The sequence below is a fragment of the Macrosteles quadrilineatus genome, unplaced genomic scaffold, assembly GCF_028750875.1.
Source record: "Macrosteles quadrilineatus isolate MER2022 unplaced genomic scaffold, UCM_ALF_1.0 Scaffold_9__3_contigs__length_116548681, whole genome shotgun sequence".
Lineage (NCBI taxonomy): Eukaryota > Metazoa > Arthropoda > Insecta > Hemiptera > Cicadellidae > Macrosteles > Macrosteles quadrilineatus.
In genome coordinates, this window is record NW_026542602.1 from 75,885,664 (window position 1) to 75,900,469 (window position 14,806).

Sequence of the window (14,806 nt, forward strand, 5' to 3'; positions counted from 1 at the left end):
TTCTAGAGGGTTAAAAAAGAAAAAAAATCCACAAGTTTGGTACAGTTCATATTGCAGGCTTAAACTGACCATTGACATTGTTGAGCTACAGACTTATGGACATCTAAATAAAGTTTACGTAAAAAAAGAATATTTACAAAATTTATTCATAAAATAACTAAAATATTTGCAATGAAAATTAAGAAATTTTTTTAACTATTAATGTAAAAGAAGTAACGTACAAATGATCGTTTATTCAATTATAAAAACGTTAATAATTGTAAAGAGAAAGCTGTCAGAAGCACATTGCCATAGCATTGGCAAAACTGTCAGTAGAATAAATGACCGTATATTTTAACCGAACTTTCAATACATTGTTTCATTGATATTTCTGTTTGAAGACCGAAAAATAAACTGGTCTTTTCTTATTACAAAATGACAAATATTTTCAATAGAATTATTGTATAAAATTATACCTCGAACGACTTAATAAAAAAAAATTATTTTTAATGTTATTTATTTATTAATATAATTGACCACATTCAGGGCAAGAAAACCCTTATTTCACCCATTTTATAGAGTTTTGTACCTATTTAATAAAACAGTGCGTGTGATGAGTCATTTAAGTTCAAAGATTTAAAAAAAATTCTATTGAAGACTAATCAATAATAAAACCTTAACCCCAATAATTTGTGAATACTTTATTTATAAACATTCACAGTCGTTTTAAACATGGTCGTAAACCTTAATATAAATTTTTTAAGGATGTAAACTTTATTTATAAATATAGAGTATTCCAATAAATAATGTTATTAAAAATATAGCGCATGTTTCAAGCTGGGGAAATGTTTAAAAGTTAGATTCCACGGCGATGGCACGCCCCAGTGACTGATGAAATATTCATCGGCTCTGCCACCATCGACAACTCTCTTGGGAATATATTTTATTGATCATCGACGATTCCGTATGAACCAAAACCTTGAGGAACTGATATATTTTCAATCACGTTTTGTTAACTTTTTTTCAATTTCTAAAATACAGTAGTTATTCTTCCGTGTTCTGTATGGAAAGGAATAACAAATTAAATAATGTATTTTAAAATGATAGATATTAAGCAAGAGTTTCCGTCATTTAAAAATACTCACGTATCTTTCTCCATTATTACTGTTGTAATTAGTAAATACATCCAAATACACACATCCTAGGCTCGAAAAATATTCCGTTTTATTTCGTTCAATCAGATGGTTTACAAAGTACAAAGTAGTCTATATTCAATTAAAGCAAACATTGGCATTGCAAGTTTTGTTTTGTTGCTATATGAAAACCAATTTACAAAATAGTTCTCACTAGAATGCCACAGTAGCTGCAAACAGGTAAAGAATCCAGTTTCGGCAGCGAGTTTCGTGACACCCTGTATAAGGTTGAGATTGATACAAGTAAGCTATTTAGGGATTTAGTTGATGTTTTGGTTGTATGTATAGGTCACATGCATTTACATATATACATAAATAAATTGTGTTTATGCATATGGAAAATAAATACTTTGCCTCTGTATAAAGACGATTTGTGATCTTGAATATAACGAATTTTTAGAGGTATTTGACTGATTAACATTAACACATTAACTCATTTATTGACACATTAATTTTTTAAATGAACATAGCATAATACGCTATGTACATGCCATGATTTACATTTAAGAATTTGAATATTTGAATCAGTTGCACAAGTCTTATCGGTACACTATTTTATTCAACGTTATTTCTTTTTATGCAAACATTTTCAATAAAACAAGTGAACTGGGTATGTTTATATTGCTTTGGTCATAAAAACTAATGCAATTCAATACTTTTATACTTTAGAATGAAATCATAGCATATCTAGACCTCTGCAGTTACATTATCTTGCTTGCTCTTGGGTCGTCTTTCCTTATCTTTCCTATATACTTATAAATATGTTTCGATACTATTTTTATATTCATACCACCAATTTAAAACATACAGTATGTAAAGTATCGTTGGAAAAGTCCTTTAAATGCCAGATAAAATCAATAAATACATTACTAATTATGATAACTGAGGATCAATTAGGGAATCGAGTAGCTTATCGGAAATATATGCTTATGACAATCGAACTACATGAGACCACAAATAACGTGCAAGTAATCAACACATCTGATTTTTTATGAAGCCATTATGTAAAGTAGATGTAAAGCAAATATTTTAATTCGGTTGGATTCATCGAGGAATATTCCTGGGTTTGTTATATCCAAATTAAACCAGGTGTCAGCAGATATTCTTAATTTTCTTTCAAACCTTTTGACATTTTATTGACATTTTTGAGCTCAACAATAACTATTGTGTTTGCCATGTCCACATGTCTACAAAGGTATTGCTATAAATATATTATCGAAACGTCTATTAATGGAGCAAATAATCCCCGTAGTATTGGTAATATTTGAGGTTATTACATTTAAACTACTATTGCACGGTAAATCTTCGATTAATATTTTAATAATAATAGGTTAAATACCTTGTTTATGTCCCCAATCCAAGTCGTCTTTTATAATGACTATAGTTTCGAGGCCAACAGCCCCATTGTCAAATTTTCTGTCTTGTTAATTACTGTTGATATTATTGGTCACCGTTGAAGTTCACGTATACACATACACTGACACACGAAACATTTATATTTACACGTAACATTGAGAATTTATACTTTTGGCCGGCCTAAACAAAAGTGATTATATCTTTGTGCGGACCGGTACACTGACTGACTACTTATATTTTATCGAAACTTTCATAAATGGAGCAAATGTTCCACAAAGTATTGGTAATATTTGAGGTTATTATATTTAATTGCACTATGCTTATTATTGCACTACATTATTGCTATTGCACAGTAAACTTCATACTTTCAATTTTAATACACGAATACATAGGGATTTAATAGTATAGCTACATTCATGTAATTACTACGCTGTTTCCTACAATTTAGTTGGTAATTTCACGTAACATAAGTTCACTAACTTGTGTAAGAATAAGATTTATTAATTTCTGTTGCATATCACGCCAATAATGTAGATAATTAAATTAGTATTAAAATGTTTTCCCTATCTAATTGCTATTTGACAACCATCCATATACAGTAGAACCTCGATAGCAAAACCTGATTAAATAAGACTTGTTGTAAACGTTGACTTCTTATCGAGGTTTGCAATACAATGCGATTAGGGGTAACATATATGAAATTACATTGAAAGGGACTTAAAAATTACACTTATTACCGAGGGTATATTAATACCAATGTAAAACTCTACTTTTAATACCTGGCATTATGTGGTAAATAAGACTTTTGAAAGAGGGTTTTTTTTCATTATGAACAACTCATGTAGAATAACAAATATAAATATAAAATGAAGAAAAAAACTGTGTTTATAACATAAAAAAATTAAAAATGCTCATTAACAATGTTACCATACATAGCTTATATTATATAAAATGTTAGTTATTCATATCTGTATTTTACTAATTAAATACCCCCGCCGCAGAAAACCTGCCGACTAAGCGAATTTCCATTTGTCTGAATTGATTTTCAGTTAAATATATTTTAATAACATTAGGTTTAACGAGTACCTAGGTTTGCTGCTACAAGGAAACTAATAAAGTGTGTTTTTGAGTAAAATATTGATAGCTTAGTACAAAATAAAAAAATTTGCCAAGTTTGATCAAAATATATCCATAAACAAGCAAACTACAACATTTGACAATATTCTCCATAAGAATAACATGGGAATTTTAAATTTAAAATTTTTTTTAATTTTCTCCGTCACTAATAATCGAACAAAAGTACTTTTATATACCAAATTATTTGTTTTTTTAAGCTCTTTAAAAAGGTCTAAAGAGAAATCGGGAAATTTTGTGTTTTGAGGGTCAAAAGTGAGAAAAACCAATTTTTACCCCATAAAACCCCCCGTAAAGCCACGTTCTCATGGTCCGATCGTGCTGGTTCGCGAACTCATTCAAGCTTATCCCGCTTTACACCTTTAAACCAAATTTCATCAAAATCGGACAAAAATTACTCAAGTTATCGCGTTCACGGACGTATATATATATATATAAGTATATATATATATATATATATATACATATATAAAAATTTGATCGAATGGTGTTTTTGGCCTCTGGGGACATCAAAATGAAAAAGTAAATCGGTCCCGGGTCTAGGTCTTACCGTGCCACCTACGGTAATAGCTACTTCCCTATAGGGAAATTCGCTAAAAAGAACAACATATTTATATATGTAAGTGCTTCGTAATCAAATTAAAAAAGTTATACTTACCTTTAAAATAACAACCACTCCATTGGTAATAATACTGATAGATTTTATCATTAACCAAGCGAGAAAACGCTAAAAATGTATATAGGTCTTGATTTATAATAATTAATGTAAAAAAAACAAATACTAAAAATATTGTTTAAATGTCTCACATATTTTTGAAATATGATTTTAAAGCTTTTCTAGGCTAATATAACGTCATCTATAAATTCCGATGTCCTTTCGTTATTCAAAGACAATGAATAAAGCCCGCATCTTTAATTTGAAACTTTTTAATTGGATAACTTATAATTGCATTAGTTGGCTTAAATAATGTCAAACGATTTGATCTCCTTATCATTTAAATTGTATTACTAATCCTGAATCCATTTCATTTATCTTGGTCAACATTTTTCTGTAACCCTTATTATTAGTACTACCTTCAATAGTAAACGCAATATACTATGGGATTAGTATCTATATACTTACATAATGTAAAAATTCTATTCATATATAAAAAAAGATATATTAATAAACATAATTAAAAATTGGGGAACACCCATTTTTGGTTTAGTTTTAGATAACAATGAACTTTTTTTCTAAATTTGTTGAAATTTTAAACACTTGATTTTTTACGTTTCAAAGGTCAAAGTAAATTAAAACTAGTTTGTAAAATCAACCACTCAATCTCCAGCAAAGTTGTGATTTCAGGTACAGGAATCTTGAGTTTAACCATTCCAGCCTGATTATTATATAGATAGGCCTGCATGATGCTCGGTTGCATGTATTTTCATTAGATATTTTTGGGATTTAAAACGTAAATTCACTTTGTTGGGAGGGATAAATTTAGCGGAAAAGAGAAATAACTATTTGTGTATCAGTAGCGCAAAGTACGTCATTGCGGCTCGAGAACTGTAGATGGCCATACATTTCAAAGGGCGGCAAGAGCTCAGGTATTACACACACCCTTTTTCTCACCACCATAATTAGCTTATCATAATACATGGATTAACTTTTTATTTCAATGTAATAAGTCCTTTTAATCGTTATTTTTTACAAATAAAACCTAGATCTTCACTATTATATATGGAAACCATCTCTATAATACCAAACCATGAAAGTAAAATAATTAACTATTGACTAAACAATTGACATAATTATAACTAAATAATTTACTAAATGTGTGGTTTACAACTGGATTGGTGAAAGTAACTGGTACACCTACCACCAACGAACCAAACAACAACCCACTGTAGCGCTACCAGTGAACCGGTTACCCAACATTGAAATCAGCTGATTAGCGAGCAGGAATTAATAAAGTGAAAATGAGCTGTTTTTCAATTGTTGAGGCAATGTGATCATTTCCATGCAGTGGTAAGAGAAGGCACGAGTAAGCTGAAACCTGCCAACCATCGAATTTCAATAAAAAAAAAAAAAACATAATAAATAGAATATGCCATTTGTAGGTATGCAATATTACTGATCGTGTTTACACAACACACTATAAACTATAATATTTTAAACGTATCAAAAACAAACAGCATTTTATATTTAAATCCATTTTTAGCTTTATATATTTTAAATTATAACAATTAATTTAAATTTGTTTATACATGTTTTCTGTAAATCAAAAATACCGTAGTTTAAAACATCCAACAACAAAAATAATGTACTTCATTTTAAGAAAATCTTTACATATATTTGGGTATACCCTGCCGTACTGTACCAAACTCAAAGAGAAATACTGTTTTACATCTTTTTAATAGCCATTCCAATTAATAAACTGCGTTGTATATTTGACTCAAACAATACAGCTTAGAAATCTGGTTTGTTTAGTAAAGTTGCTGATAATGGCAGTTGGCCTACCTGTTGTAATAATATTGTGATTGAAAATCTGTGTTATCTTTAATAAATCAAGCCGTAAGATTATATTAGCCTTATGAATTTTATCGATTGGACTATACATTTAAATTATTATTCCTTATTGCAGCCGTTGCAAGTTCTAAATATATTTAATCCAAGTACCTAGCTTATACATTTTTATTTTTTATTTATTTATTTTTATTTTTATTTTTTTTTTAGGTTGGCGGCCTTTTTTAACCTTGCATTTTCCTGTCCACATAGACTAAGTGCCCATTCGTGAAACGTTTACAGCAAAAGCAAGGAGTGAGCCGGTACAGTACAAAGGTGAACTGTACTGATAAATTTTAGTTGCAGTGACCAGGATCCGAACCCACGACATCGCTGCCATGGACCTGAAGTCCGCGACGCTACCGACTGAGCCACGGACTCACTTACCATGTTTTACATGTTATTCTTAAAAAAATTTATCCAGTACTTTTTCTAACATTATTTAGCACTTTTCATTCAATCCAATTGCCACAATATATATATTTTTTTTTTTGCTAATTCCATATACGATTCTAATAGTGATAAATTTAAAACCAAGCCATTTGCATTTTAACCTTGCAAAAGCGATGGTTCAATATCTTTACTTATAATTATTAACTTTTGATTTTGAAACGGTGAAAATTTTAAAACATAAAAAACTAACCTGTTGGTGGAGGAGACCCTCTTACAAAGGACGTCCCCGTCAGAGCAGCGGCGAGAGAGATGAACCTCAGGGATGCATGTAGATATGTAATGGCCATGTCCAGAGTCAGAGTATCCAAAACACAATATACACTGTACGAATAAATCACAATGTTCCACCGCAGGGAATCGTTTTTAGATATCCACCGTAACGATGAGAGGAGGAAATACAAGCGCCAGCGCAGGTAGATAAGCGGGAGTCATAATTTTATTGGCAATACCCGCAGGATCATCGACAATTTTATCACGGTTATTGGTCCGGTCTTTGTATCGGTAACAAACGGGCAGATGTTTATCGTCGTTCCATTAAATGGACTCTTTTGTTTGCTCTCCCGTTAAAAACAGCGCCACCAAACACGAGATTTTTGCCAGAGGAGCGTGTTTCGTTAACTATAAAATAAATCACCGTTGTTAGCACTATCAGCTGGATCTGTGGCTTGTTTATTAATTTAACACCACTTGTATCACGCACAGCTGAGCATATAAATCGCTTTTCACTTAGTATAATCAAGATTCAGTTACACCAATTCATCTAAAGTCTATCACGATGAATAATTTCCAACGTAACACACCCATAGTGTAGGTTTCCATTCATCACAACCACATTCATTAACACTGAAGCTCTTGTACATCCTTCACTAACATCAGGTTTATACAACTCGTATTCACAAGAACTCACCACAGTCGGTCACATTTCACTGGTAAACGGTAAAAGTAATTAAATCACGAAGGTCACTTGTCAAAACTAGTGGAAAATGACGTTGAAAAATCACCTCTCGCGATCAACACTGAACTGAAAACGCCCAGGCTCCTACCCCCTGACGCATGCACTTCGGCTGGACTCGGCAACGCTCGGCCGTCTACGTCATTGTCCCAGACACCCTCACCCACACCCGTAGCTGAACCTCACCACCTGATCGAGAAAAGTATCTCGCTTTTCATTTTCATATAGGTATTTCATCCGGAACACCGAGGCTGTTGTCTGGCGTGTAGTTGGTGTAGTGTTGTTCTCATGGGGCGTCACGATCGATGTTCCGGCGATGAAAACCCTCCCTACCCCCGAGACCCTACTACAGATTACGGAACAACTTTTATCCGCTCACTTCGCATTATTGCAGATAAAGTTTGTTTTTGCTTCCAACACCTTTAACGTTAAAACTTTTCAGATAACAATTGTTTGTTTAAGTAAGTTCGTAGCGTTACAACGGCAGTTTAGTGAATTCAGATTTCTTTCCTTCCTTCTCCTAAAATAATATGACTGTTTTTGCTCGTAGAAATCTTTTTCAAATGAGGTGCGTTATAAATGATTTTAAGATTAAATACAAAATTCTGTATTGTTCTTATATACTAAATGGCTGGAATCTGTGTATACAGGATTATCATATATTGTTGAACAATCCAATACCACAGTTTACTTAAGCCTACATAATACTCATATTGTTTACTTGAATATAGCCTATGAAGAAAGTAAGTGAAGTATGAAGTTAGTCATTCTTTAATATTGCGTGTTCATTTTTGAATAAAATGATAAAAAAAAACTGACAGAAAATATAATTCAATGTCCGGGTCACACTGAAGAAGTAAGTTCTTCTATGACATCGTGTGTTACTTTTTGGATAAAATGACTATGAAACTGAAAGAAAATATCATTTAATTGAAATGAAAAAAACATAAGTGTGTAAAGTACAAAAACCAGGATTGATTTTTATTTATTTTTGTATTAAATTACTTGTACGAACTGGCACCTTTTTAAGTTATTAAATTTGGTTCTGGTAGATCCAAGTAAAAGATGTTTTTATACCTCTAAACATATGGGCTTGGACCACTTGCCCTAAATGTCTTTATGGAGCTTTGAAAAGTAACTGTGTAACTACGTTAAATTTTTACATTTTAACTATCACCTATACCTTTGAAAATTTCATAGACGTAGACAGTAAAATTAAGTTACGATTGTTGCTGATACCCGAATAGCTTCTATTGCGATATTACCGAAAGTAATTAAACTAAAATTAATTTAATTTAACCGTATGCAATTTATGTTATAAAATTAATCTCATACTATCTTTTTAGCAAAGGTTCCAAATAATTGGATGCACAAAAATACAATATCATGTTAACACACATAAACACGATTTGATTCATTTAGTAAATGGTTAGGAATGGAGAAAAATATGTATGAATTGGTAAAATAATTGAAGATAAGCAAATACCTTCTTTCCTATCAAGACAGCAATAGTCTGTACATTTTCCACCAGATTTATGTAAGCCTACCGTATAAAACTCTGTGTTTCAAACTGCATCTCATTGATGATCCAATATGCAATTCTAAGTCTACAGACAGTTTTGCATATCTAAAGAACTTTCACCCAGCTGTAATTCCCCATCGTACGCAATTTACCCTTAATTTAGAGGCAGTTACGTGAGCAATTTTAAATCGTGAGTAATTGAGTGAAGTCTGCCTCATCAGCAAGTCGAGGTGGGTATTTACCCCGCGGCACCTCCCTCCCCGCTATCACACCCTCCCTCCTACGTTGTCACCCTAGTCCTCAATCAAGGCAATAGAATCCCACCCTCCAAGATCAGGGCGCTGGAAGGTGAAATGGAATCATTATTAAATCTGAGAGCAACACCTGTCGTTACGCTTCCCGCGAATACGTCCAATCGTAGCGCTCCAATCTTGTAAATTTTTCGAGCTGATGTCAGATTTACTAAATCGGCTTCAGCTTTTTGAGAGCCTTTCTGAGGGGCGAATAGGATTTTTATGATTGCTCTTGTACTTCTCCCCCAATATTTGCAAATACGTTGTAGCCTAATGCAAAACGTTTTTTTAACATTCTAGTTCGTAACTAATATTAATTTATTTCTCCTTTGAGTTTCTAAATATATTTAGAAAGTTAGGGTAAAGTAGACAGGTATATATGTTTAATAGTTGCATAACCTTAATTATATTTGGCCTGTTTGCAAATTGATCTATACCATGTTTTTGTCAACAAATTTCGATGGTTGATGATAAATGAATTTTTACATGTAATCCATTATTTTGTGTTTTTTTTTTCAATATATAATATTAAATGATAAACAATTATTAGGTAGGGTACGGAAATCTTGTCCTGGTTTTTGGTTATGAGTATACTTTTTCATTTATGGAATTGGATATGTGATAGTAAAATCTACAAGAATCTACAAGATTCTTTAAGCACACCTTTAGCTGTAGGTCCATACATCTTGAAAAAAGAATAAATTATATATATATCATGCAAAAATACATGATTTTACTGATCTGGAACCACCTGTTCCCCCCAAAAAAAATTATAAATAAATACTATGAAACAATAAAGTAGTACATAAATTAAAGTGAGAAATTATTAAAATATTTATCCAAAAACAATTATTTCAATGAATTTACTACCAGCTTTTTTCCCATCAAATAGTATATAATTACTTGACACCGTCAATGATCCTACATTTTGTAGTGTGCAGCTTAAATTAGGATCATAGACGGAATCATGTGATTATATAAAATTGTATGTCCTAGAAGTGATCCTGAGCAAAAGAACATCAATGTATTTTTACCCGGTTAAAAATAAGTTTTTAAACTTTCAGCAAACAAAACGTTTTTGAACAAAACTATTCATCGCAACCTAAAATAAATACGAGGTGTTGGATAAAGCTGTATTTTTTCTGAAAACAAATCGAGGTCCCAAGAACGAAAGGTGAACGGTTCGGATCAATGTGGACCCCATTTAAAGGGATGTGATAAAAGGAATTGATTCACATTTATTTGGCGCTATTGCTTTTGCACCGGCACTTCTACCTTTAGATCTTTCACATATGGCCAAAAGTAATATTTATTTTATCATTCCATAAAAAGAAAGATTATTGTTTTATTCTACTTTGGTGTAACTATACCATTTGATACTTAATACGTTTCTCTTAATGTAATAATAGTATTACTGTTATTAATTAGTTTAACTGAACAAATATTTTACTAGTGATAAAGAAACCTAACCAAATAAAAGAGCTTAAACATAAATTAAAGTTATTGAAATATACTCAAATGAAAATACTGTATAGTAAATACTTAATACCTTTGGAACATTGGAATTAATTATTAGAAAATGTATTTTTCTGTTTGCCTCTCTTAGGACAAAACCTGAGTACTCAATGAAAATAATTGATCTTAGAAGGATGAGCAAGCATAAGTATAATAGGGAAGTTTTATTCTATAACCTCCTATCTAAAAGATCTATAAAGCATTCGGAAATAATGTTTTGTTGTTAGGTGTATCAATAAAATATGGTATTTTTCATTGCATAGTGTACTACGATGCTATGTATCTTGCAGCTGTAATCTATAAGGTATCCTAAAAAAAGTCAAATATAGCCTATTTTTTTCAAAAGCGCGTTGTTATCGAGATATATACCACAATTTATTATATTTTTTTAAAACGATATCTTAAAAAGTTTTTGAGGTAATTTGATAAACTCGATGTATGTGTCTAAAACTACAATGGACCAATAGAAAAATATAATAAAAGATTTGCTTGTGTCAAAATGGCAGCAGTTTTATTTTTTCATGAAATATACTAAAAATTATGATTTTATTGAAGTTGTTGTGAACACCTCATATTGGAGTTTTTATTTTCCAATCAAGATTATCAAGATAAAATAATTGACCTAATTGGCAGAAAATTACCGCTTTCTTAGTTGTAAGGCCATTTGCACCCTGACAGCTTATTTTACCTGCCTGCGATAATTATTTTCATAAAGATATATACAAATATGTTATTGAATTAATAATTGTTTTTCCACTCATTATGAAATTTACAAGAATGTACCCCAAGGGGCAGTGTTAAAGCATGGATGATTGTTGAAATGATTATTGCTAAGGAAAATTAAGAAATGTTGATTCAGACAATAACCTATATTTGCTTATATATCTATGCATTATAATTTGCTAACCTATGGAGGTGGCATATTCGTTGGTAAATTTTCATTGGCCTTAAGCAAACAGCTCTTAGACCGTACTGTATCAACTCCCTACAAGTGCTATCTGTATTTAATTTCTTGTGTGACACAATCATATAATTACGTACAATTTAAGATGTTTTTCACTCTAAAAAAGCGCAAATCATGCAGCAATTTTTTTCCAGTTCAAAGATTTTGAAATTCCCATCTATTTACATTCTTGAATCCTTATCATTCGTGAAACAGGAATTTTCTAAATTTAACCTTTTTGTAAAAAAAAACAATACACAGTGCGCAGTTCCTACACATTACCTATTCCTAAACATTCAACAACTTTTTTCAAGAAGTACACGACATAACACTTATTTATTCACTTCCAATTTTTCTCAAACTTGAAACAACCAGTTAAAATTTACAACACAATTAAAATCTTTGTTGATCAAGTTTACCTGTTACAGCGTCCAAGAGTTTTCATCTAAATTCAGTTCCATGAATAGAGATGTAAATATTTGTATATAAATCTGCACCATTGTATATTATATAAGATTGTATATTATATAAGATTGTATATTTGTAAATAGTTCTCAACTATATGCATCCATTTTTTATTTCATTTTTACTAAGCCAATACAACTTGTATACATTGTTCATTTTGGCTCAATGAATAATTTGATTTGACTTGATTTGATGTTCTGGCTGAAGAAATGTTTGATTCGAAAGTATTCATAAGCATACTTGCTTATACACAGTTTAGGAATCACGGGATAAAATTAAAAGCAAAATACAAACTAATCTTTTGTAAAATTCAATTCAATATTCAGTTCATGGCATATGTTAAAAATATTGAAGTTATTAATTTCAAAACATAAAAGTAAAGCAGTTTTGTTCCTGAAAATAAGGAATATTAGTTGCAATCGCAGCTAAAATATTCAGGAGCAAAGCCGACGAGGCAGGGCGAATCGTGGTAAATAAATGTGAATCGATTCCTTTTACCACGTCCTTTTAAGTTTGGTGTGCACTGATCCGAACATTTCTTCGGAGTTTAAGAGTGGGTTGTTTCGAAACTTTATACATTTTTATGCTTTTATTTTCCGTACATAATATAATACATAAAGGCTAGTATAATATTTTTCTTATATCAAGCTGTTTCATTGCTTTGTTGTCACTGAAAGATATTCAAATTCAGTTGAAAACGGATGTAGTTTTTCTTAATATTCTGCGTCAAAGATTGACTAAACTAAAAGGTTAAAACAATTACACATAGCTTAATGAAATCATTTATTATATAGAATAATTCATTCCGGTATGTTTTTTCCTTCGTGATGGCATTATTAATGTTATTCTTAGGTTGTCGGTTACTCATCACTAAAATAAATCAATCACAATATACTAAAAATTGAAACTTGAAATATACCTCGACAATTTTTAGTATATTGTGATTGATTTATTTTAGTGATGAGTAACCGACAACCTAAGAATAACATTAATAGAATAAGTTTCCATGAATTTCTATTTAATTATATTAATATAGATAAAGAGTGATCTGTACAAATTATAATGATCTAACGTGGCAAAAACTAAATATCACTTTTATATATTTTTTTATTTTTAATGCCTAAAGATATGTTGTTTGTTTTTAATTTTGTTCCAGTTACTCTGTACGTCCTGAAATTTAAATTTATTTTGATGCAAGCATTGTTAAGATAGCGAGATTTTTTTATCCAATTGTTAGTACCTTTATGAAAAATTACACTTTATTTTAAAAACAAAAACCAAGTTTATTGTTTCACGGCAATATAACTTTTTTACCATAATTAACAAGTCAAATACGTGTTTTTTAATACTTAAATGAAGAAACTTAAAAGTTAAGAAACTTGCAACAATAGAAAACACTAAATATACTTCGTGTTTTAAAAATAAACATTATAAAATATAAATAAAAGGTTATGGAGATATCGTTTCAGCTGCAAAGACTAGAAGAACAATATTAAATACTTGGATGTAACAGATTCAATTTAATCTTCGAGATGAAATTAGACCGATTTGCATAGTATTGGCCTAAGTAGAAACTTTGTTCGAAGTTTTGTCATTTAAATGACAACGACGAAATTAGTTTTCAAGAAGTCTCACAACACTATATTTGTAGTTAATAGTTACTAGTGTACCTGTTGCTCGAATTCGAGCAATTGCGAAGCATTACAGGCGACTCAAAGCTTATGGAAATACTCACGATCTACACAACAGTTAGATATAATCAAAATCTTTTGTAAATACAGAATCTTATCTTTTTTCAAAAAGCTTATCTTTTTTTTAGTGTTTTCTACAAATTTTTCCCTCTCATAGCCGCATTAGGTTGTCTATGACAACGATTATAAATGAAAAAAATTATTTCTATTTCTTCTACTTGGTTGTGTTCTATGACTTTTTCTATGATTCCATTGTTTGCAAATCGATTATTTCAATGATTGCTCAAGAAATGTATAACAGTGTTAATTCAGTTTTATTTTAGCCCATATCAAATTGTCCAGGATTTCTCGCTCTTTTCGATTGTAATAATTACACCAACCCAAGTTTCGTCTACAGATGCAATATGCCAACGAATATCACCTACGTACAATCTCCAAGAAGTGGTAAAAAGGCAGAAACCAACCCATACAATAGATATAAGTTAACTCCAAAAGAAATAATTTTAAGAGTTACTGTTATATTAGGATTTTCCACTGATTTGGGAATAGAACATTATATTGCAAAACATGACACGATGCAAAAGAAAATCCAATTTATCAATCAGAAAAATTCATTGCAAATACTGTACTTTATTTTGACAAATTCAATAAATCACAATTTAAATATTAACAGCTGTTTCATTAAAAAGTAGTGTAGAATTATGCATATGGTCGTAATGTAAACAAATCTGAAGAGGCAACTTTAAAGGCTTCTGGGGCAGAGCC

At 30.8% G+C, this 14,806-nt stretch overlaps 1 protein-coding gene across 4 annotated transcripts in view; it reads right to left on the reverse strand.

Annotated features, from left to right (window-relative positions):
• The window catches only part of LOC129004161 (hemicentin-1-like), a 172,764-nt gene extending 165,101 nt beyond the window's left edge, over positions 1-7,663 (reverse strand). For all 4 annotated transcript variants that reach the window (XM_054432607.1, XM_054432606.1, XM_054432605.1 and 1 more), the window contains exon 1: positions 6,851-7,663. In XM_054432607.1, coding sequence (XP_054288582.1) covers positions 6,851-6,947 — 97 coding nt within the window. In that variant the 5' untranslated portion in view covers positions 6,948-7,663. The remainder of the gene's footprint in view (positions 1-6,850) is intronic.
• Positions 7,664-14,806: the final 7,143 nt, after the last annotated feature.